The 24,936-nt window shown below is 46.3% G+C and overlaps 1 protein-coding gene across 1 annotated transcript in view; it reads right to left on the bottom strand.

Annotated features, from left to right (window-relative positions):
• Positions 1-575: 575 nt before the first annotated feature.
• Positions 576-24,936, bottom strand: part of LOC125453613 (interleukin-13 receptor subunit alpha-2-like) — a 51,928-nt gene continuing 27,567 nt past the window's right edge. The window contains exons 4-11 of the mRNA XM_059646943.1: positions 23,614-23,761; positions 11,992-12,112; positions 10,759-10,934; positions 10,505-10,644; positions 8,076-8,217; positions 6,919-7,012; positions 1,556-1,646; positions 576-758 (exon numbers count right to left, since the gene is read on the bottom strand). Coding sequence (XP_059502926.1) covers positions 633-758; positions 1,556-1,646; positions 6,919-7,012; positions 8,076-8,217; positions 10,505-10,644; positions 10,759-10,934; positions 11,992-12,112; positions 23,614-23,761 — 1,038 coding nt within the window. The 3' untranslated portion in view covers positions 576-632. The remainder of the gene's footprint in view (positions 759-1,555; positions 1,647-6,918; positions 7,013-8,075; positions 8,218-10,504; positions 10,645-10,758; positions 10,935-11,991; positions 12,113-23,613; positions 23,762-24,936) is intronic.

Below are 24,936 nucleotides of genomic sequence, written 5' to 3'. Positions count from 1 at the left end.
GAGCTTGCTGTCTCATTCAGGATTCAGGTCTAGATTGAACTGACGCTCACCCAACTCATGTAATGATACATCTACAATGTTGGCAGCTTCATTCAGCTAGTCACAGAGATGCTAATGATGATCCGCACACAATATGTAGCAATTGATGAGTTGTAATGTAGGAGAAACCCATCTACTGCATCTATCCCAATTCCATTGACGTTTTCCCTGCACATAGCTCCCTGGAAGAAAAAAGCATGAAGGCCTTTATGCTGAAGGCTCCCAGAACATGGGCAGGGGGACCATTTTTGTTCAGTTTCTAGCCTTTACTCCGGGAAGGGTGCTCTACCACAAATGCTGCCCAGGCTCTTGACTGTCCCTAGTGGCTGCCTTATCCATGTGAATTGATTATCTGCCTCCATTACCCCTCGGTGGGAAACCTCTCCACTGGTGAGGCTCTGCCAAGGTACTAACTCCCCCACTATATTCTTGACCCACCTGATTACTAGTCAGTATTGTGAGAGTTCAGCCTGATAGGCAACAGGGCTAATCCTGAGCTGTGAAGAAATCTTGAATGACAATGATGAGCAGTTCACAATGGACAAGCCATGGAGAAAATAAGGCATTCCAAATATCGATTTGTAAGCTCAGGATCATGGCAGGTGCATGGATGGGCGGCAGCGAAAGCTTCTTAATTCTTCACTTTGGGGATTTTCTTCAATGATAACTGAATGGCATTCATCAACTTCTGAGACTGGTATCTGACAGTTTATCCAATTCTGTGAGAAAGGAAAACTGCATTATTCCAAAAGTTTTTGTTGTTATCGCAATTATCATTGGGGCAAACATCTCAATTTTATGGAAACAGGCCATTCATCCCATTAAAGCCATACCCCTGCCAACTTTTTGCCCAAGCTAATCAATTTCTCAGTCTCTCTTTTTCCACCTCATTCAAATATCTAGCCAATGTGTCTTTGAGCAGAATGGTGAATCCGCATTCACCATCCTTTCAGGCTATTCAATGGAGATGCATACAGCCGGCTATACAGAACATTTCCCTCTCATTGTCTCTTGTACATTGGCCAATTCTCTGTGATTACCAGTGCATCTATATGCTTAGGGGTGGGATATAAATTGGACAGGGGTCAAGAACTTGACAATAACCCACTTTGCCAGAATACCACTTGTGTGGCCAAGACAAACATGTTCCCCATTGACCCTGCATCCTCAATTGTGTTCCTTCTTTTTTTGTGTTGAACTTAGCAGCAATAAATGGTTTGAACCCTGAGGCCTCTGGTATTTGGATTATCAGATAGGCTCCTTGTTATTTTCCAACTGGAAGGCTGCAAGTGACAAAGTGATAGTTTGCAGACCCTTCCATTTTCACTTATGCATATGAGCTACTGATTAAGTCACTGTTGAAAATGTGCACTGCATGCTTGGAAAGGAATTATTTAAGAAATTGAAGATTTTCCACTTAAAGGCAAAACATAAAATGCAACATTAGCCAAAAATATTTGGGAGATTTACATTTGAACGCCATGAAAAAAACAACATTTCATTAGCACCTGCCTACCTGGAAATCACCATTGTATTCTTCGAACAATGCGTTGAACTTCTTTTGAGGACTGGGAATTGGTTTGACTACAATTTCCAATAATCTGTACCTAAAAATGTTCAATACATTAATTCAGTCCACATTCACTTTGTGCTATTTTGCAAATAAATACATAAGAGCATTTGGGGTAAATTGTGACTTTGTCCGATAAAAAATAAGTGATATCAGGTCAAAGTGATAATGGGAACTGCAGATGCTAGAGGATCCAAGATAACAAAGTGTGGAGCTGTATGAACACAGCAGGCCCAGCAGCATCTCAGGAGCACAAAAGCTGACGTTTCGGGCCTAGACCCTTCATCAGAGAGGGGGATGGGGTGAGGGTTCAGTTCTGACCTCACTCCATTATTCTCTCCATTGAAGTCAATGGGAAAGCTGTAAAATAAGCTGCCAATTCACTTACATTCATTAAATGCCATGCCGCAAAGTCAAAATGTACCCTCTCGTTTGCTAACGCAAATTTGAAATACAGATTAAGATGACATGATTTATGCACTATGGAATGAGAAAATACTTTAGATTAGTTTAACCATACTGAATTCTGCAGTACGCTTTTGAAAAAGAAAAAGATTTCTGGACACAAGGCATCAGAGGAGAGATCAGAATTATACTGTTGATTTACAGGATTAGCAACGAGCATATTAAATGGTGGGAGATGTTGATGGGCTAAATGCCCTACTCCTCTTCTTACTTCCTATGTTTCTCTAAGGGCAGCATTTTGTGAGCTGGAGACTTTGATCCAGTGTTCATTTTAGAGATCTCAGTGACCCTGGGCTAGGAAATGGAAAACGACCAGGGTTGTTAAAATTAACTGTCAAATTATGAACCCTTGTGTGAACTGAACTCAAGTCAAGGAGTCTTAGGGATCTACAGCATGGAAGAAGGACCTTTGGCCCATCACATCTGTACTGTTCAAAAACAACCACCTAACTTTTCCAACACAAAGCAGAAATTGTTGGAGGAACTCAGCAGGTCTGGCAGCACCCGGGGGAAGAAAGCAGAGTTAGCCTTTTGAGTCTGGTGATTCTCCATCAGAACTCAAAGTCATCGAACTCAAAACATTAACTTTGCTTTCTTTCCACAGATGCTGCCAGAACTGCTCAGTTTCTCCATAAATTTCTATTTGCATTTCAAATCTCCAGCATCTGAAGTTCTTTCAGAACTTGATCCACAGCTTTGCCTACTTTGGCATGGCAAGTTCACATGTAAGTACTCCTTAAATGATATGATGGTCTCTACGTCTACCATTATAACAGGTATTGTGTTCCAGATTCCCACCACTTTTAGGTAATAAGTTCTTCTTCACGCCCCCATTAAACCTTCTGCTCCTTTCCTTAAATCTATGCCTCCCGGTCATTCATCTCTCCATCAAGGGGAACTGTTTCTTCCTGCTATATCTTAGCCCCTCATAAATGTATACATCTCAACCATGCCCCTTCTCACTCTCCTCTGCTCCAAGGAAAACAACCACAGTCTGTCCAAACCCTCTTCATAACTGGAGCTCTCCTGCCCAGGCAACATCCTGGTAAATCTCCTCTGCACCCTCTCTGGTGAAATCACATCGCTCCTATAATGTGGATTCCAGAACTGCACACAAGTATGATTCCTCACAGTCTAGCAATCGGTGAGAACCCACTTCTGATGCATAGTCACTTAATGGATGTGATGACCTCGTGGTAGTATCTCGAGACTGTTGGTCCAGAGACCTGAAAATGTTTTGGGAACCTAGGTTTGAATCGTACCATGGTAGATGGTGGAATTTGAATTCAATTAGATATCCAGAATTAAGAGTGCAATGATGACCATGAAATCATTGCTGATTGTTGGGGGAGGGATTGCATGATTTAAAAAAAACCATCTGATTCACTAATAAGAGTGTGGAGCTGGATGAACACGGCAGGCCAGGTAGCGTCAGGGGAGCAGGAAAACTGATGTTTTGGTTCAGGATCCTTCTTCAGCAGATTTTTCTAAAGAAGTGTCCTGGCCCAAAACACCAGCTTTCCTGCTCTTCTGATGCTTCCTGGCCTGCTGTGTTCCTTCAGCTCCACACTGTGTTATCTCTGAATCCAGTATTGGCAGTTCTTACTATCTTTGGTTCACTGATGTTCTTTAAAGTAGGAATCTGCTGTCCTTACCTGATCTGGCCTACATGTGACTCCAGACTCACAGCAATGTGGTTGACACTCTGGCCAATTAGGGATAGGTCATAAATACTGGCCTGGCCAGTGATGGCCAGATGCCATGAATTAATAAAAGAGAACAGAGGAAGACTGGCATTAGGACAGAGTGAGTATATTCAGAACAGGAGGGTAGGGGCGATTTTTGCCAAGGACATAAGAACTAGGAGCAGTAGCAGGCCATTTGGCCCCTCGAGCCTGCCTCACCATTTAATAAGATCATGGCTGATCTTTTTGCAACTCAGCTCCACTTACCCGCCCACTCACCATAACCCTTAATTCCTTTACTGTTCAAAAATTTATCTAGCCTTGCCTTAAAAACATTCAGCGAGGTAGCTTCAACTGCTTCGCTGGGCAGGGAATTCCACAGACTCACAACCCTTTGAGTGAAGAAGTTCCTCCTGACCTCAGTCCAACATCTGCTTCCCTTTATTTTGAGGCAATGCCTTCAAGCCCTAGTTTCACCTGCTAGCGGAAACAACCTCCCTGCCTCCACTTTACCTAATCCCTTCATAATCTTATATGTTTCTATAAGATCTCCCATCATTCTTCTGAATTCCAATGTGTATAATCCCAGTCTACTCAGTCTCTCCTCATATTTCAACCCTCTCAACTCTGGAATCAACCGAGTGAATCTGCTCTGCACCCCCTCCAGGGCTAATATATCTCTTCTCAAGTAAGGAGACCAAAACTGCACACAAGGACAATCTACTGGGATCAAATATGTGTATCGGCCATTCATTTGCCTCTTAAGCTTGTTTCGCCACCCAATAATTTCATCATGATGACATGAATTGTCTTAACTGCTAGATATGAGTTTTGTCAGTAAAGATCATTTGGATTACGTGTGAGATCACAGATCACTTAACTTTGAAAAGCAACATGCCAAATTCTAATAACAAGCATTCATTCTTTCAAACAATTAAAAATAAATTGGAAAATTTATATTCATTCAGGTCTGATTATTTCCCACTTCTTCAACCACTGTCAGCACTAATTCCTTCCAAATCAAGCCAAAAAATGCATTTATAATGCAAAATTGCTTCTACATTGGACAAACTTAGACAAGTACCCAATGTTTCACCGAAATGGTTTTCTTTTTCCAATTATACTTTGAAACAAAAGAAGAAACAGATGGATTTCTAGACACTTACTGTGTCAAAGGAGAGTGCAGAATGACAATGTTGTTGACAGAGGATTAGCATTGAACGTATTAAATGGCAAGAGGAATAAGTTTGTGCCAACGAGGGACAAAGAAATGGGCAGTTCTGCTCTGTGGAACTGTTTCAGGAGAACTAGATTGTACCTGATCAATCCCATCTCATTTTACTAGCCTTACAGATGGCAAACCTGAAGAGACTTTCATCCCAGCAGTCACCAACACCTTCTGAAAAAGAGCCATACTGGACTCAAAACCTTAATTCTGTTTCACTCCCCAACAAAGCTGCCAGGCTTGCTGAGTTTCTCCTGCATTCCCTGTGTTTGCTTCTACTCTCAATTTTGACCATCCTTATAAGGAAGTGGAGAGCTGATGGAGAGAGCAAGTTAGCATACAAAAAGGTAACTGAAAGAGAGAGAAAATCAGAATAAGAAAGGCCTGCATTTATAAATTACCATCCATCATCTCATAAACTTCTTCACAACCAATAAGATGTTTCTTAAACTATAGTGATAGGAGGCTACAGGGAATCACAATACAGTAAGCTTTTAGTGACTTTAATGTCCCAGATCCAATGTAGAGGACTGGAGCCCATAAAAAGTGCACTGCAAGCTGAGCTCTTTCATAACTTTGTGTCAGTAGATAACCTACCACCCTTGCATATTCCCTTCCCAATCCCTTTGACTGCAGCAGATTTCAAGCTTTGAAGAATAATGGTTATGAGAATTGACAGAGATCGTCAAATACTTCACAGATAGCAGGGTTACACACTTGCAATGGACGAGACCAATTATTTGTGGATCACAGCTGATTGGAGTTGTCAAGTTGGTTTGGAATCTGGATTGATATTCTCAAATTCTGTTCAGTTACCCATGGGAGAAAGGGAACTACACGCTAAAGTTTTTCTTAATTGCCTTCCTCAAAAAAAATGGGCAAACACAAGATGAAACACATTGTGCATGACCAGCGGCAGGAGAGAGCAGAATGGAACAAATTGTTCTCATCATATCAAATTCAACATTCTTAGCTCACAGCCAAATAAACTGTAAACTGCCTAAAGTTTGTTGAATGAAAACAGTTAGCCTTGAACGCAGAGTAAAGATCTGAAGAAAGTGCACTTGAAGGGATTGATAATGGTGCTGAAAGTAAACAAAAGGAATAGAATGTGGATTGAGAGTTAAGTCTCCAAGGCAATGTGGCGTTCTGATACAAAGAACAAAAAAGGGAAAACACATGGGGTATCACAGGGCTCAGTGGTTAGCACAGCTGCCTCACAACACCTGGGCCCAAGTTTGATTTCACTCTCAGGCAACTGTCTGTGTGGAGTTTGTACATTTTCCCTGTGCCTGTGTGGGTTTCCTCCAGGTGCTCTGCTTTTCCTCCCACAGTCCAAAGATGTGCAGGTTAGGCAGACTGGCCCTTCTAGATTGCCCAAGTCGCCCACTGATGAGCAGGTTAGGTGGATTGACCACAGGAATTGCAGTTACTGGGAAAGGATAGGGTAGAGCGGTGAGTCCGTGTGGAATGCTCTTCAGAGAGTTGGTGTGGACCTTTTGAACTGAATGGCTCATTACTATACTGTAGGGATTCTCAAGCAAGTTTGGCTCATGATGCTCACTGCAAGTTGCCCACTCACTGTGATGCTGGGCAGAGAGAATACAGCAATTCTATTCAAGTTTCTCCAAGTTAATGAGGGGCATCAGCAGATTCCAAGGAAAGCTGAGAAGTTTACCAGGAGATTGATGGCACTGTCTCCCCATCCCAGATGAACAGTTTGTGCGACACGCTAAGATGCGTCTCTTGGGGTTTTTCTGGTCTCACACCAAAGCTCCAGTATAATCCCGGTGATTCTCAGGAACCCTGAGCATTAGTGAGGCACAGGACAGTTGAAGCAGATTTGGAGCTAACCCCTATGCCAGTCAATGCTATCAGGATGAGAACTGGAACAACTAGCTACAACCCAATCGAACATTTGGATGGATAGTTACCTTTTGAAAGCAAACATTAGGATCAATCCTAGCACCGTGACCAATATGGCCAATGTAATCAGCATCCAATAAATGTTCAGCACCTGGACAGGTTCTGTAAATAAACAGGGCAGATTTTATTGATCACAAATAATAGTAATTGATTCAAAAGATTTTTTTTCAAAAAGTTGCATTGCAATGGCGCCTTTCGTAAAAATTGTCAAAGGTGAATACATTCAAATATGGCCTGAGAATGTAATCATGCTCTGCAGCATTGCAGAAGTAAAACAGGTGAAGGCTCCAATATGGCAGGGAGAGAGCACTTAGTAATTCCACACAAGAAATTTCTAATTGGATTTAGTGCTTTGGAAATCTGTGTGCCTGCACATTGCTATGCCTGCCCAAACCTTAATAAAATGTGACTGCGTTGGATTAAAACACAGTACATGCACCTTTGCCCTGAGCGTCAGCAAACTTGAGAGGGAACAGTAGAGGCTGCTGCCTGAATGGGAAGTTTTGAGTTGCGTTACTCCACTTTGTTGGAGTCAGGAGGAGCATGACTGCATCTTATAAATCATTTTTGCATCCTTGGTATGCTCCACCTCTCTTGATGCACTCCAACATCCTGATGAAGGGACTAGGCCCGAAACGTCAGCTTTTGTGCTCCTAAGATGCTGCTTGGCCTGCTGTGTTCATCCAGCTCCACACTTTGTTATTCCAGAGTTCTTGCTCCCTGGTTTCCCTGGAGGTTCTCAACCAGTGTCCAAGCCAATCAATCTTATTGATGCCCACTAGGCTAGCTACGTGGGAATGTTGATGGTAGCATGCCAGCATTACATTAACGTGTCCTACAGGTCAATTTGATGTGTTCTCCTGTAAGCCACATCAAGTGTCGGCAGTGTGCACAACAATAAGATCACAGCCTCACTTCAGACCTCCAGGGCAGACTCGGCCTCTCCAAATATGCAACCCCCAAAATTGTGGCTCCTGACCCCACTGGGGAAGTCTGTGTTGGAGAAGCAAAAGAAAAATAGAAATGAGCCCACAATCTCACGGCATCAGTGATTAAAAAAAAACTTTCATGTTTCAAAACCCTACAATCCATGCTACAAAACAGAATGGGATTACACATGACAATTAACAAAGGTTCATGAGAAATAGGAAGATTGGGGTCTTACCGATAAAATCTTCATTACTCCAGGGGCTCCAGAACTTTGTTTCTTTGCAATGCTTCAGTTTCATTCTTACTTTCACTGAGTAACGTGTTGTGGGCTTGATGTGTACAAGGGCATACTTTGTTTCATGTCGGCAAGTGAAGAGCTGGAACAAAACAGTTAGTGACTTTGTGTTTTATGTGTGTGTGTGTGTTTATGTATGTGTGTGTGTGAGAGAGAGAGAGAGAGTGCACGTATGTGGGTGTGGATTTATGTGCGTGTTTGTGTCTATGTATGCATGTATGTGTGTGTGTGTGTGTGTGTGTGTGTATGTGTGTGTGTGTGTATGCCTGCGTATATGTGTGAGTGTATGTGGCTCTGTGTGTGTGTGTGTGTGTGTGTGTGTGTGTGTGTGTGTGTTTATGCCTGCGTATATGTGTGTGTGTATGTGGCTCTGTGTGTGTATGTGTTTATGTGTGTGTGTGTGTGTGTGTGTGTGTGTGTGTGTGTGTGTGTGTGTGTGTGTGTGTGTGTGTGTGTGTGTGTGTGAAGCTAGAGAAGAAGCAGTTCTTGTTTTCTTTCACTCAAAGAGGCACCATGATCAGGAATGGGCTGTCTTAAAAATATGGAAGTTTCACGATAAGTTCGAACAGTTTTCTGGGTGCATACTTTGCTTTATCTTGTGCTCTGTCAAAGAGCCAGTACTAGCATACTGGGCTGAATGGCTTCTGTCTGTGCTGTCTGATTTTATAGTGGGTTCGATGTCGTGCATGCCTTCCCTCATTCACGAGTGCAGAGAGAGAGCGAGCCATTGGCTCTGAAATCCTGTAGGCATTCAGTCAATCAGTCAGGTTCCTGCCGGCTGAGGGATAGGAGAATTTGTTTGGGAATTAGCAGATATGGAAGGTTTTGCCAGAGTTCTGACTTGGAGAACAGCACAAATATATTTAAGGTGAAGTTAGATAGGAACATGAGGGAAACAGGTAAACGTTAAAATGCTGCTAGAGTGAAATGAAGAATGATAGTTGAAGGTTTGTGTGGAGTTTAAAGATCAATATGGATCTAAAGGGCCTAATGGCTTGACCTTGTGCTATAAAAGATAATGTGATTTGAGTTTAACAGATTCTATGGATCATTGCTCTGTGGCAACACAGATTGGGTGAAATACAGAGACATATGTGCACCTGATCCCCCAAGATCAATGGCCACAATATTGGGAGCAGCACAAAACATTCAGAGGCCTTTGTTCTCTTTAAGATCAATTTCCTGTTAATTGTGGCTTCTATTTTCTCAGGATCTTATTTTACAAATTTATTCACTCATGGGATGTGGGTGTTGCCGGCTGGGCCAGCATTCATTGCTCATCCCGAGCTTCCCTTGAAAAGGTGGTGGTGAGCTGCCTTTTTGAACCACTGCAGTCCATGTGCTGTAGGTTGACCCATAATGCCTTTAGGGAGGCAGTTCCATAATTTTGACCCAGTGACGGTAAAGGAACAATGATCTATTTCCAAGTCAGAATGGTGAGTGGCCTGGAGATGAACTCGCAAATGATGGCGTTCCCATATACCTTCTGCCTTTGCCCTCGATGGAAGTGACCATGTGTTTGGAAGGTGCTGACTAAGGATCTTTGGTGAATTTCTGCAGTGCATCATGTATCAGAAGAGATTTACCATGATGTTGCCAGGTATAGATAGTTCAAGTTATAAAGAAAGGGTGGGTAGGCAGAGACTTTTCCCACTGTAGCATAAGAGTTTGAGAGTTACCCTGTTAGAAGTTTATAAAAAATGAGAGGTATAGACAGAATTAATGCTAGTTTTCTTTTCCCTAGGTTGGGGGATTTCAAGACCAGGAGGCACATTTGTAAGGTGAGAGGAGAGAGATTAAAAAAAACACGAGAGGCAGATTTTTTACACAGAGGGTGATTCACAGGTAGAATGAGCTTCCTGAGGAAGTTGTGGATGTGGGTACAATTACAGTGTTTAAAAGGCATTTGGATAAGTACATGGATAGGAGAGGTTTGGAGATGCATGGACCAACAGCAGGTTGGTGGGGCTAGTTTGGTTTGGGATTATGTTCAGCATGGACTGGTTGGACTAAAGAGACTGTTTTCGTGCTGTATGACTCTATGACTCCATGTAGATTGATACTACTGAGTATCAGTGGTGGAGAGTTTGTGAATGTGGTGCCAATCAAGAGGGCTGTCTTGACCTGGATGGTGTCAAGCTTCTTGAGTTTGTTGGAGCTGTGCCCATTCAGACAAGTAGCGGGGTACCCTACCACAATCCTAGCTTGTGCCTTGTAATTGGTGGACAAGTTTATGTTGTGAAATCAGACTTGTCTTTATACAATCAGGGTATTAGACCTGTAATGGCTACTTAAATCACCTGTAAACAATGATGGATTTAAGAATATTTCAACGGTTAGCAATTCAGAGAGTGACGGAGGCACTTTACCTCAGTTCTACCCTTGTCCAGATCAGTGACGTTCAGTTCAAATGCAAAGCAATCTATATTAATGGCATAGCCGGGAGGTATGTCCCATTTCACTGTCAGGTTTGGCAAAACCTCAAGATTTACTGGTGGGTTGTACACCTCTGAAAGTTAAGGACACAAAACTATTGACAATCAATTGAAACTTTTAATGCAAAGAGCAAAACAGCAATTGACAAATCTTAAAACACTGCGTATAGAAAAATGCTGTTTAGTACCATATACTTGTGGGTCAAATTCTGTATAATATTGTTGAATCATTCGAGAATTACTAGATCCATTGACACATATCAGAACGTTCTCCTCAACATCAACTGTGCCTTGATCAATATGGCATTCCTGCCTTCCACCGACATCCGTATAATGTGTACACTGCAGAGTTGCATCATTCTGTCTTAAGAGAAAACATTTGTAATTAATGTAAATAGCTTAACAATGGAAACTGAAAGAACTGTGGAAGCTGTAAATCAGCGCCAAAAACAGAAGTTGCTGGAAAAGCTCTGGCAGTGTCTGTGAAGAAAAAATCAGAGTTAACATTTCGGGTCCAGAGAACCGTCTCAGAAATTAACTGAGGATTTGGATATGTTTTAACTCACTGTGCACTCACATTTGATGCTTAAATCATAACACCAGAAGGTATATATTTTGGTTAAGTATATGGATGATGATGGGATAGTGTAGGGGGATGGGCTTAAATTAGTTCATAGGTCGGCGCAACATCGAGGGCCGAAGGGCCTGTTCTACGCTATATTGTTCTATGTTCTAGAAGCAGAATTGGGCTACTGGTGCCCATTGAGTCTACTCAGGCATTCAATCATGGCTGATATGTTTTTCAACCCCATTCCATTGCCTTATCCCCATAAACCTTGATGCTCTTAATATCAATCAGTATCTTAAATACATTCAATGGCCTTCACAGCAATCTGCGGTAAAGCATTCCACAGATTCACCACGCTCTGGCGAATGGAATTCCTCCCCAAATTACTTCTAAAGTGTTGTCGTTTTACTCCGAGGCTGTGCCTTAGGGTCCTGGTCTCTCCTACAAATAAATATCTTCTCCATGCCCATTCTGTGCTGGCCTATTTGCATCCCATAAGCTTCAATGAAATTCCCCTTCATCCTTCTAAACTCCATTGAGAACAGACCCAGAGTCCCAGTTTGACCTTTATTCACTCTAATTTAAATAAACAAATCATTGAAACACATAAGGTTCTGAGGGGAAGATGCCAAGATGTTTACACTGGGGGGTGAATTTTGATCCAGAGGATGATAGTAAAATGTAGGGAATGTGGGTAGTTTGATCTTAGAGTAGGATAATAGGTTGGCACAACATCATGGGTTGACGGGCCTGTTACTGTGCTGTACTTTTTTATGTTTTATGTTCAGAGAACATAGTTACAGAAGAAAAGGGATGCTCACTTAAAATTGAGATAAAACCTAACTGAGCTTACCTGTAGTACATTTTATATTGCGTGTCATTTGGTGCTTTCCTGCCACAATACCATGTACAATTCATGGCAGAATGATTATAGAGAACACATGAGAAATTGGAAGCCAATGTTTCTCGATCACCTATATAATACAAACATGATGTTGAACCATTTAAAATATCCAAGGTGCACTAAAAATATTTTTAGCTGACAAATTTTTTAAAGAGATTATTAACAGAAATATTTTCTTGCTGAATTAAATCTAGTACATTTAGCTGCAATTTAGAGTGAAAATGCACTACTGTAAACTTTAAAGTACAAAAACAAAGTTGCTGGAAAAGCTCAGCAGGTCTGGTAGCATCTGTGGAGGAAGAAAAAAGAATTAACATTTTGGGTCTGGTGACCCTTCCTCAGAAGTGATGGTGGCTGGGAAAATGTCAGTTTAAATGCAGAAAATAGGGAGGTGGGTGGGGTAGGGAGTAAACAATAGGGTAGAGCCCAAAGAGAGAGAAATACAGTTGGACAGACAAAGGAGTTGCTAACGATCAGGCTGGGAGGGTGAGTAGTTGTTAATGGGGACTGTTAGTGACTAACAACAGGGGATGTGTAATGGCAGGCTATGTGGTAACAAGGCCTGGTGTGTGGGATGGGGTGCTGGGACATGGGAAGAGTTTAGGCCCTAAAATTATTGAACTCAATATTGAGTCCAGAGGGCTGTAGCGTACCTAAGCGGAAAATGAGGTGTTGTTCCTCCAGCTTACGCTGGGCTTCACTGGAACACTGCAGGAAGCCAAGACAGAGATATTGACCAGGGAGCAAGGTGGTACATTGAAGTGGCAGGCAACAGGTAGTTCAGGTGTATTTTGCAAGCAGAACATAGATGTTCTGCAAAGCGGTCACCAAGTCTATGCTTAATTTCCCCAATGTACTGGAGACCACATTGTGAGCAGTGAATGCAGTAGACTAGATTCTTGGAAGTACAGGTGAAGCGTTGCTTCACCTGGAAGGTATGTTTGGGCCCTTGGATACTGGGGAGGGAGCAGGTAAATGCACAGGTGTTGCACCTTCGCCAGTTACATGGGAAGGTGCCGTAGGGCTGTGGAGTGGTGTTGAGGGTGAAGGAAGTGTGGACCAGGGTGTTCCAGAGGGAACGGTCCCTGCAGAAGGTAGACAATGGAGGAGTGCAGAATATGTGTCTGGCGGTGGCATCTTGCTGGAGGTGCTGGAGATAGCGTCTTTTGGATGTGGTTGCTGGTGGGATGGTAGGTGAGGATAAGGGAACCCTATCATTGTTGCGGGAGGGAAGAGAAGGGATGAGGCAGAAGTGCGGAAGATGGATCGGACCTGGTTGAGGGCCCTGTCGACAATGGAGCTGGGGAATCCTTGGTTGAGGAAAAATGTGGACTTTTCGGATGCTCCCTTGACAAAGTTGGCCTCATCTGAACATCTGCGATGGAGACGGAGGAACTGAGAGAATGGGATGGAGTCTTTACAGGAAGTGAGGTATGAGGATGTATAGTCCAGGTCGCTGTGGGAGTCAAGAATGGAAACAGAAATGTCGATGAGGTGAAGGGAAGAGTCAGATAGACCAGGCGAAAGTGAGGGCGGAGAACACTAAGACCCCCCTGTTGGGGAATGGATGTGTAAAGGGATTGCACATCCATGGTCAAGAGGAGGTGGCTGGAGCTGGTAAACTGGAAGCTTTGAAACTGGTGTAAGGCTTCAGATAAATCATGAATGTATGTGGGTAGGGCTTGGACAAAGGGGAGAAGACTGAGTCAAGGTAGGAAGAGATGAATTCTGCGGGGCATGAGCAGGCTGAAACAATGGGTCTACCTGGACAGTCCTGTTTGTGGATTTTTGGCAGGAGGTAGAAACGAGCTGTGCAGGGGTGGTGGGTCTATTAGCTTGGAAGTGGAATAGGGGAGATCACCAGATGAAATGAGATCCATAACCCTAGTAGATACAATGGCCTGATGTGTCATGGTGGGGTCACGGTTCATGGGAAGGTCGGAGGGGGTATCTGAGAGCTGGCGCTCAGCCTCTGCAAGGTAGAGGTCAGTAAGCTAGAGAACAGCAACACCACCCTTATTGGCAAGCTTGACGACAAAATTAGGGTTAGATCTGAGTGCACAGAGTGCTGTCAGTTCGGAGGGAAATACGTTGGATTTGTTGAGAGGGGCAGTGAAAGGAGGCAACTGATGTCTTAGGGATCTCTGTTTCTTCCTGGAGCAAAGACCAGAACCATCCCCACCACCACCACCACCATCCTCCACTTGGCCAAACTTGTCCTCACCCTCAATAACTTCTCTTTCAACTCCGCTCATTTTCTTCAGGTAAGAGGGGTTGCCATGAGTGCCTGCATGGGCCCTAGTTATGCCTGTCTCCTCATGGGGTACGTGGAACATTCCTTGTTCCAGCCCTATTCCGGCCCCCACCCACAACTCTTTCTCCGATACATCGATGGTATCATCGGTGCTGCTTCCCTCTATCGTGAAGAATTGGAAAACCTCATCAATTTCGCCTTCAGTTTCCACCCTGCCCTTGCCTGGCCTATCTCTGACCCCTCCCTTCCCTTCCTTGACATTTCTGTTTCCATTTCTGGGGGTTGACTGTTCACTAATATCCATTATAAACCCACTGACTTCCACTTCCTACAATGACTCCATCCCATTCTCTCAGTTCCTCCGTCTCCGTCGCATATGTTCAGATGAGGCCAGCTTCGACAAGGAAGCCTCCAAAATGTCCACATTCTTCCTCAACTGAGGATTTCCCAACTCCGTTGTCGACAGGGCCCTCAATCAGGTCGGACCCATTTCCCGCACTTCCGCCCTCACCCCTTCTCTTCCCTCCCACAACAGCGATAGGGTTGCCCTTATCCTCACCTACCATCCCACCAGCATCCACATCCAGAAGATCATCAGATGCAATTTCCGGCACCTCCAGCAAGATGCCACCGCCAGACACATATACCCCTCCCCTCCCTTGTCCACCTTCTGCAGGGACCGTTCCTTCTGGAACACCCTGGTCCACACTTCCTTCACCCCCAACACCGCCCCACAGCCCGACAACACCTTCCCTCATAACTGGCGAAGGTGCAACGCCTGCCCATTTACCTCCTCCCTCCTCAGTATCCAAGGGCCCAAGCATACCTTCCAAGAATCTAGTCTACTGCATTCACTGCTCACAATGTGGTCTCCTCTACATAAGGGAAAAGAAGCTTGGACTTGGTGATCGCTTGGCACAACATCTACATTCTGCTGCAAAAAAGACCCTGAACTACCTGTTGCCTGCCACTTCAATGCACCACCTTGCTCCCTGGCTAACATCTCTGTCTCTGGCTTGCTACAGTGTTCCAGTGAAGCCCAGCGTAAGCTGGAGAACAACGCCTCATTTTCCACCTGGGGACCCTACAGCCCTATGGACTCAATATTGAGTTCAATCATTTTAGGGCCTAAATTCTCCCATGAGCCAGCCCCCCCCATCCCACACAACGGGCCTTGTTATCACATAGCCTGCCACTACACACGCCCTGTTGTTAATCACTAACAGTCCCTATTAACAACTATTCACCCATCCCAGCCTGATTGTTAGCAACCCCTTTGGCTGTCCAACTGGCTTTCTCTCTCTCTTTGGGTTCTATCCTGTCATTTACTCCTTACCCCACCCACCTCCCTATTTTCTGCATATAAACTGATGTTCTGTCAGCCACCATCAGTTCTGAGGATGTGTCACTGGGCTGGAAACATTAACTTTCCCCTCCCCCCCCCCCTCCTCCCCCCCCCCCCCCTCCCCTCCCCGCCCCACTCCCCCCTCCCCCCCCCCCTCCCCCTCCCCCCCCTCCCCTCCCCCACCCCCTCCCCCGCCCCCTCCCCCTCCTCCCCTCCCCCCCCCTCCCCCCCCCCACCCCCTCCCCCCCCCCTCCCCTCCCCCCCCTCCCCCTCCCCCCCCCTCCACCCCTCCCCCCCCTCTCCCCCCCTCCCCCCTCACCCCCCCCCCCCCCCACTCCCCCCCCCCTCCCCCCCCCCCCCCTCCCCCCCCTCCCCCTCCCCCCCCCCCTCCCCCCCCTCTCCCCCCCCCCCCCCACCCTCCCCCCCACCCCCTCCCCCCCCTCCCCCCCCTCCCCACCCTCCCCCTCTCCCCCCCCTCTCCCCCCTCTCCCCCCCCCCTCCCCCCCTCCCCCCCCTCTCCCCTCTCCCCCCTCCCCCCCCTCCCCCCCTCCCCCTCCCTCCCCCCCCTCCCCCCCTCCCTCCCACCCCCCCCTCCCCCCTCCCCCCCTCCCCCCCCTCTCCCCTCCCCCCCTCCCCCCCACCCCCCCCCCTCCCCCCCCTCCCCCCCTCCCCCTCCCTCCCCCCCCTCCCCCCCTCTCCCCTCCACCCCTCCCCCCCCTCTCCCCTCCCTCCCCCCCTCCCTCCCCCCCCATTCCCCCCCCCTTTCCCCCCCCCTTTCCCCCCCCCTTTCCCCCCCCCTTCTCCCCCCCCCCTTCCCCCCCCTTCTCCCCCCCCTTTCTCCCCCCCCCTTTCTCCCCCCCTTTCTCCCCCCTTTCCTCCCCCCCCCTTTCTCCCCCCCTCTTCCCCCCCTCTTCCCCCCCTCTTCCCCCCCCCTCTTTCCCCCCCCTCTTTCCCCCCCCCCCTCTTTCCCCCCCCCCCTCTTCCCCCCCCCCCTCTTTCCCCCCCCCCCTCTTTCCCCCCCCCTCTTTTCCCCCCCCCCCCCCCCTCTTTTCCCCCCCCCCTCTTTTCCCCCCCCCCCCTCTTTTCCCCCCCCCCTCTTTCCCCCCCCCCCTCTTTTCCCCCCCCCCCCCTCTTTCCCCCCCCCCCTCTTTCCCCCCCCCCTCCTTTCCCCCCCCCTCCTCTTCCCCCCCCCCCTCCTTCCCCCCCCCCCCCTCCTTCCCCCCCCCCCCCCCTCCTTTCCCCCCCCCCTCCTTTCCCCCCCCCCTCCTTTCCCCCCCCCCTCCTTTCCCCCCCCCCCCCTCCTTTCCCCCCCCCCCTCCTTTCCCCCCCCCCCTTTCCCCCCCCCCTCCTTTCTCCCCCCCCCCCTCCTTTCCCCCCCCCCTCCTTTCCCCCCCCCCTCCTTTCCCCCCCCCCTCCTTTCCCCCCCCCCCCTCCTTTCCCCCCCCCCCTCCTTTCCCCCCCCCCCCCTCCTTTCCCCCCCCCCTCCTTTCCCCCCCCCCCCCTCCTTTCCCCCCCCCCCCTCCTTTCCCCCCCCTCCTCCTTTTCCCCCCCCTCCTTTTCCCCCCCCCCTCCTTCCCCCACCCCCTCCTTTTCCCCCCCCTTCCTCCTCCCTCCTCCCCCCTCCTTCCTCCCTCCTTCCCCCCCCCCCCCCCCCCGCCGCCGCCACCGCCGCGCTTTTCCAAGCAGCTTTGTTTTTTGTTCCTGATTTACAGCATCTGTAGTTCTTTTGGTTTTTATTTAAACTTTAAAGTAGTTCAGGTTAATTAATGTGAATTTCCCTCCAATCCCTGCTTTTACAAGGTATGTATTTTTTTTAAAAATGGATCTTGGCTTGATGGTTCTACAACCATGGATAACATTTAGTACCTTTGAAAAGGCTGTGATGAGCTTTTGGAATGCAATGGACTTCCAGCAATAGATGGCAATAGTGAGGGAAGGCACTGAGCAAGTCTGCTGACAAAACAAGGCACAGAACTGGATGAAGACAGCAGGCCAAGCAGCATCAGAGGAGCAGGAAGGCTGATGTTTCAGTCCTAGAAGGGTGTAGGCCAGCAATGTCAGCTTTCCTGCTCCTCCGATGCTGCTTGGCCTGCTGTGTTCATCCAGCTCTACACCTCGTTAACTCAGATTCTCCAGCATCTGCAGTTCTGACTGTGTCTGAAGGCTGCTGAGTAGTTCACCAGGACAATTCCAGCAGGTGGCGATGGTGAAGGAGAGGAGCTGAGACAATTAAATGGATTCTCGGGAGGGAATGCAGCATGTGTTGGTGGAAACGTAGCTGACAGACAGGGGAAAGAAGGTAACAGTCAAAGCATTTCCTCAGGCTAATGCATCCCACACGCTCAATCCATGTGAATCATTCTTCATTTAGTCTTAGTTTAATGTTTGTAATGACCAAATGCTCATGGAATAAAGAATCTCTACTACATGATCAAGAGATAGTAGGAACTGCTGATGCTGAAGAATCTGTGACACCAAGGTGTAGAGCTGGATGAACACAGCAGGCCGAGCAGGAAGGCTGACATTTTGGGTCTGGACCCTTCTTCAGAACGTTTCTGAAGGAGGGTCCAGACCTGAAGTGTCAGCTTTCCTGCTCCTCTGATGCTGCTTGGCCTGCTGTGTTCATCCAGCTTTACACCTTGTTATCTCTACTTCATGATCCATGTGTTCCAGTCTCATGTTACATTCCACAGGTACAGTTCCATGTGGTCCACATACTTCAATCTTTGATGGTGGCAGGGTTCATTAAGAGAGTGGTTGGAAAAGCACATAGGATCTTGGGCTTTGTAAATAAAGGTGTTGTGTACAAAAGCAAAGGTAAACACTTAGAAAGCTTAGGTTCAGCCATGGACAATATAAGACATAGGAGTGGAAGTAAGGCCATTCAGCCCATCAAGTCCACTCCACCATTTAATCATGGCTGATGGGCGATTCAACTCCACTTCCCTGCACTCTCCCCGTAGCCCTTGTGAGATCAAGAATTTATCAATCTTCGCTTTGAAGACATTTAATGTCCTGGCCTTCAATGCGCTCCGTGGCAATGAATTCCACAGGCCCACCACTCTCTGGCGGAAGAAATGTCTCCTCATTTCAGTTTTAAATTTACCCCCTCTAATTCTAAGGCTGTGCCCACTGGTGCTAGTCTCTCCGCCTAACGGAAACAACTTCCCAGCATCCACCCTTTCTAAGCCATACATTATCTTGTGAGTTTCTATAAAATCTCCCCTCAACCTTATAAATTCTAATGAATACAATCCCAGGATCTTCAGCTGTTCATCGTACGTTAAACCTACCATTCCAGGGATCATTCGTGTGAATCTCCACTGGACATGCTCCAGTGCCAGTATGTCCTTCCTGAGGTGTGGGGCCCAAAATTGGACACAGTATTCTAAATGGGGCCCAACTGGAGCTTTATATAATCTCAGAAGCACATCACTGCTTTTATATTCCAACCCTCTTGAGATAAACGACAACAATTACATTCGCTTTCTTAATCACAGACTCTACCTGCAAGTTAACCTTTAGAGAATCCTGGACCAACACTCCCAGATCCCTTTGTACTTCTGCTTTATGACTTTTCTCTCTGTTTAGAAAATAGTCCATGCCTGTATTCTTTTTTCCAAAGTGCAAAACCTCGCACTTACTCACATTGAATTTCATCAGCCATTTCCTGGACCACTCTCCTAAACTGTCTAAATCTTTCTGCAGCCTCCCCACCTCCTCAGTACGACCTGCCTGTCCACCTATCTTCATATTATCGGCAAACTTCGCCAAAATACCCCCAGTCCCTTCATCCAGATCATTAATACATAAAGTGAACAGCTACGGCCCCAACACGGAACCCTGCGGGACACCACTCATCACCAGTTGCCATTCCAAAAAAGAGCCTTTTATCCCACCTCTCTGCCTTCTGTCAGACAGCCAATCCTCAATCCAAGCCAGTAGCTCACCTTGAACACCATGGGCCCTCACCTTACTCAGCAGCCTCCCGTGAGGCACCTTATCAAAGGCCTTTTGGAAGTCTAGATAAATAACATCCACTGGGTTTCCTTGGTCTAACCTACTTGTTACCTCTTCAAATAATTCTAACAGGTTTGTCAGGCATGACCTCCCCTTACTAAATCCATGCTGACTTGTTCTAATCTGACCCTGCGCTTCCAAGAATTTAGAAATCTCATCCTTGACAATGCATTCTAGAATTTTACCAACAACCGATGTTAGGCTAATCGGCCTATAAATTTCCACCGTTTGTCTTGATCCTTTCTTAAAAAAGGGGGTTACAACAGCAATTTTCCAATCATCTGGGACTTTCGCTGGTTTAATCTTTCAATGCTCCACTCATAGGTTGGCAACATTACTGGCTGAGGCCACAGATTGGAAGTGCAAAGGGCAGAATTTATTGCTTAAATATTTGAAAGAAATCATAGATATTGTTTGACTGAATTCCCAATATTATGCTTGGCGGCCAAGGCACTGGGAACAGTCAGAAGGCTAGCTTTTGTGCTGTGTCGAAATGTACACGTAGTTCATATTGTTCAACATATCTGAAATCTTTGAACCTCCACCAACACCATTTCTTCTTCATTGTCTAACGTTAGCCCTCATTTGTTTCCACGCTTTCCTACATTTATACCAGCCTCACCTCCAGCTTAGGCTTGCCTTCATGCTTTACCTATCTCAACTGCTTGTCCCCATTGCTTGTCTCATCAGACTGGTTGTCCAACAGCCAGTCTCAGATGAATCACTTCTCTCAGTTGAATACTAGGGAAGATGGAACTCATTGTCCTTGGCCCCCACCACAAAACTCTGTACCAATGCCCCTAATTTCTGTTCTGTACTAAATACCACACGCTAGTCATGTTGTCATTGATACATAGAATCTAGGTGTAGGAGCAGGCTATTTGTCTCTCTGAGCCTGCATCACTATTCAATATAATCGTGGCTGATCATGAAATTTCAGTATCCCATTTCTACTTTCTCTCCATACCCTTGATCCCTTTAGCTGCAAGAGCCATGTCCAGCTCCCTCTTGAATATATCTAATAAGTGGTCCTAATAGTTTTCTGTGGGAGAGAATTCCACAGGTACTTCTCGCATTTAGCCTGTACAGTCTCATCAGGATTGTATATGTTTCTATGAGAGTCCTCCCTCATTCTTCTGAATTCCAGTCAGTACAAGCCCAGTCAATCCAGTCTTTCTGTCTTGGCGGATCTACGTTGTGTCCTGGTCTCCCAGTAAGTCTCAAATTTAGAAATGTATTCATGTTGAAATCCATTGATGGCCTTCCTGATCTTACCACTAATCTCTGCAAACTCTCCTATGACCTTACACATAGGCTCTTTTGGATCCTCTCTTTGCTTTGTCCTTGCTGCCTGTTTTTAGGGCAGGCCTCAACCTCATCTTGAAATTTCCTCAAATCCCTAGACCTCTTTGTTCCTTTCAAGGCCTTCCTTAAACTTCACCTTTTCAATCATGCTTTTGATCTCTATAACTAACATCTCTTTTGGCTCAACAAAATTTTTGATTGAACTTCAGAAGCAGTAAGGGATTTTTTTCTTTATTAAAGATGCACCGTAAACCCACTGTTGCTTTAAACAGGCCTTGGTTTAAACATAGTCTTAACCAGTTCACCACAACTTAGGAGGATCTATAAGAAGGTGTAAAGGAGATTTACCAGAATAATTCCATGGAAGACAGAAAGTCACGTTGAAGAGGTTGGGTTTATTCTCCTTGGAGCAAAGCAGATTGAGAGGAGATTTGAGAGTGGTAGGTAATCTTTTCGCAGTGTCAGGTAAAACATATGAAGTACAGTTGTTCCCATGAACTAATGATAGCAGGATTATGGGATATTATTAAAGTTTTAGAGAAGGGAAAAGTGGTGTGAGAATGTAAGGATGTAATCATCTGGTATGCAATGCTTTCAAAGGTGCTGAAAATGGAGATGATGAATAACTGTAAAATTCTTATTGAAATATTAAATACTAAAATAAGTAAAATTTTTAAACAAGCATTGAAAGGACACAAACTCGGAGGATTATGGGAATGGAGTGAAAAGGGAACAAAAAATCATGAATTGTTGTCCAGAGAGCTGGCACAGATTCAAACGACCTCTGTTTGCTAAGTAATGACTATGACTCTAGTTTTCTGAGAGTTCATAGGGTTCCAGAACTGCAGGCAGGACCCATCGCCAACATTCTAGTGATAATGGGAACTGCAGATGCTGGAGAATCCAAGATAATAAAATGTGAGGCTTGATGAACACAGCAGGCCCAGCAGCATCTCAGGAGCACAAAAGCTGACATTTCGGGCCTAGACCCTTCATCAGAGAGGGGGATGGGGTGAGGGTTCTGGAATAAGTAGGGAGAGAGGGGGAGGCGGACCGAAGATGGAGAGAAAAGAAGATAGGTGGAGAGGAGAGTATAGGTAGGGAGTAGGGAGGGGATAGGTCAGTCCAGGGAAGATGGACAGATCAAGGAGGTGGGATGAGGTTAGTAGGTAGGAGATGGAGGTTCGGCTTGGGGAGGGAGGAAGGGATGGGTGAGAGGAAGAACAGGTTAGGGAAGCGGAGACAGGCTGGGCTAGTTTTGGGATGCAGTGGGGGGAGGGGACGAGCTGGGCTGGTTTTGTGATGCAGTGGGGGGAGGGGAAGAACTGGGCTGGTTTTGGGATGCAGTGTGGGAAGGGGAGATTTTGAAACTTGTGAAGTCCACATTGATACCATTGGGCTGCAGCGTTCCCAAGCGGAATATGAGTTGCTGTTCCTGCAACCTTTGGGTGGCATCATTGTGGCACTGCAGGAGGCCCATGATGGACATGTCATCTAAAGAATGGGAGGGGGAGTGGAAATGGTTTGCGACTGGGAGGTGCAGTTGTTTATTGCGAACCGAGCGGAGGTGTTCTGCAAAGCGACCCTAAGCCTCCGCTTGGTTTCCCCAATGTAGAGGAAGCCGCACCGGGTACAATGGATACAATATACCACATTGGCAGATGTGCAGGTGAACCTTTGCTTGATATGGAAAGTCATCTTGGGGCCTGAGTTAGGGGTGAGCGGGGAGGTGTGGGGGCAAGTGTAGCATTTCCTGCAGTTGCAGGGGAAGGTGCCGGGTGTGGTGGGGTTAGAGGACAGTGTGGAGCGAACAAGGGAGTCACAGAGAGAGTGGTCTCTCCGGAAAGCAGACAGAGGTGGGGATGGAAAAATATCTTGGGTGGTGGGGTCGGTTTGTAGATGGCGGAAGTGACGGAGGATGATGCGTTGTATCCAGAGGTTGGTGGGGTGGTGTGTGAGAACGAGGGGAATCCTATTTGGGCTGTGCGTCTTCCCTGGACTGACCTATTCCCTCCCTCCCTCCCCACCTATACTCTCCTCTCCACCTATCCTCTTTTCTCTCCATCTTCCGTCCGCCTCCCCCCTCTCCCTATTTATTCCAGAACTCTCACCCCATCCCCCTCTCTGATGAAGGGCCTAGGCCCGAAACGTCAGCTTTTGTCCTCCTGAGATACTGCTGGGCCTTCTGTGTTCATCCAGCCTCACATTTTATTATCCAAAATTCTAGGTTGTATTTCTGGTGCAATGTATCTTTCACTGGCACCATTCCAACTGACAGGATAATGAAGCCATGTTAAAAATAAAGGTATCAGACCAGTAGGTAGCACACTATGCATGTGATAAAGATACCTGGAATGCATGACACAGAAAAAGGCCACTCAGCCCAACTAATCCATGTTAATGTTTTTGTTTTAAATGAGCTTCCTCTCAAAGATAGCAGATAGCATCCTATAAATGTCCATATTTTATTTTTCCAGCTCCACATTCTGCGTTTTGGTTTATTTTGTGCTATTTAAGATGGCGCTGGAGAGTGGTGACAGCAAACAACACTTTTCATTGTGTTTGTAATAAACACGTGCGACAATAAATCAATCAATGCACTTACTGAATATACACACGCACACAAACACACATAGAGTTGCCGTACCTGTTGACGATTGAATGCCCATTACAGTCCAGTTACTTTCTTTTACTGTTTTTTGGTGTTTATCTAGAAGCACATTTTTAACTCGAATGTAAACACCCCGGTGTAATTCAAACCTTTTCATATATTCTGGCTCCAGAAGCCTAGAATCCTGTGGTAAAAGTTAAAATAACAATATACTTGCTGTTGTCTGTGATCATCAATTCAGTCACATTTTTATTCTGTGTTTTATGTGACCTTACACTTTGCTAACTAGTTTAAGGCTGTGGGTTGCATTTTGAAGCAGGGACACAGTCCCATCAGGAATGGGGAGCCTGTGTACCTCTATGACTGGCAGTCCTGGCTTTACAGGAATGCAAGTTATGATTTTAACTTAAGCTGGACCTCAGGCATTATATGGCTGGAGGGTAAAATGATTATGGCACTTTGACCAATGTCATGCCAATTCTCTGTGATAGCAACTCCCCCACCCTCATGCCCCATCTTTTTTCAGGATCTTTGTGATTTTCTTTTCTGTTCAGGTAATGATCAAATTCTCCTTTGAAGGCATGAAAAAGCTTCCCACCACTACAGCCTCAGCATTATACACGCTCATTGCACTCACAAAGCTCTCATAGTTTTAAACCAATCACCTTGAAACTCAATTATTGACAACAGTTTGTCCCTCCCCGCCCTGTCCAGGTTTTGCAATGGCAATCACTCATACTGAAGGATGCTCTTTTTTTCCTTTGTTCATTCACAAGATGAGGGTGTTGCTGGCTGGGCCGCATTTATTGTCCATCCCTAATTGCCTGGACGGCAGTTCAGAGTCAACCACATTGCTGTGGGTGTGGAGTCACGTGTAGGCCACACAACATAAGGATGGCAGAGATAATGGGAACTGCAGATGCTGGAGAATCCGAGATAACAAAGTGTGAAGCTGGATGTACACAGCAGGCCAAGCAGCATCTCAGGAGCACAAAAGATGATGTTTTGGGCCTACCGAAACGTCAGCTTTTGTGCTCCTTAGATGCTGCTTGGCCTGCTGTGTTCATCCAACCCCACACTTTGTTAACATAAGGATGGCAGTTCCCTTCCCTAAATGATGTTGTTGCACCAGATGGGTTTCTCCCCCAACAACCAATTCCAGATATTTTATTGAATTCAAATTCCACCACCTTCTGTGGCTAGATTTGAACCTGGGCCCCCAGAATATTATGTGGGTCTGTGGATTAACAGCCCAGCAATAATACCACTAGGCGATTGCCTCCCCAAGGAGAGTAGACCTTGTCACACCCTTTGTGCAGTGTGCTGCCCAGAACTGAACAACATATTCCTCGCTGTGAA

This window comes from Stegostoma tigrinum, chromosome 6 (assembly GCF_030684315.1).
Source record: "Stegostoma tigrinum isolate sSteTig4 chromosome 6, sSteTig4.hap1, whole genome shotgun sequence".
NCBI lineage: Eukaryota > Metazoa > Chordata > Chondrichthyes > Orectolobiformes > Stegostomatidae > Stegostoma > Stegostoma tigrinum.
The sequence above is the reverse complement of the archived record's forward strand: the minus strand, read 5'-3'. Positions and strand labels throughout refer to the sequence as shown.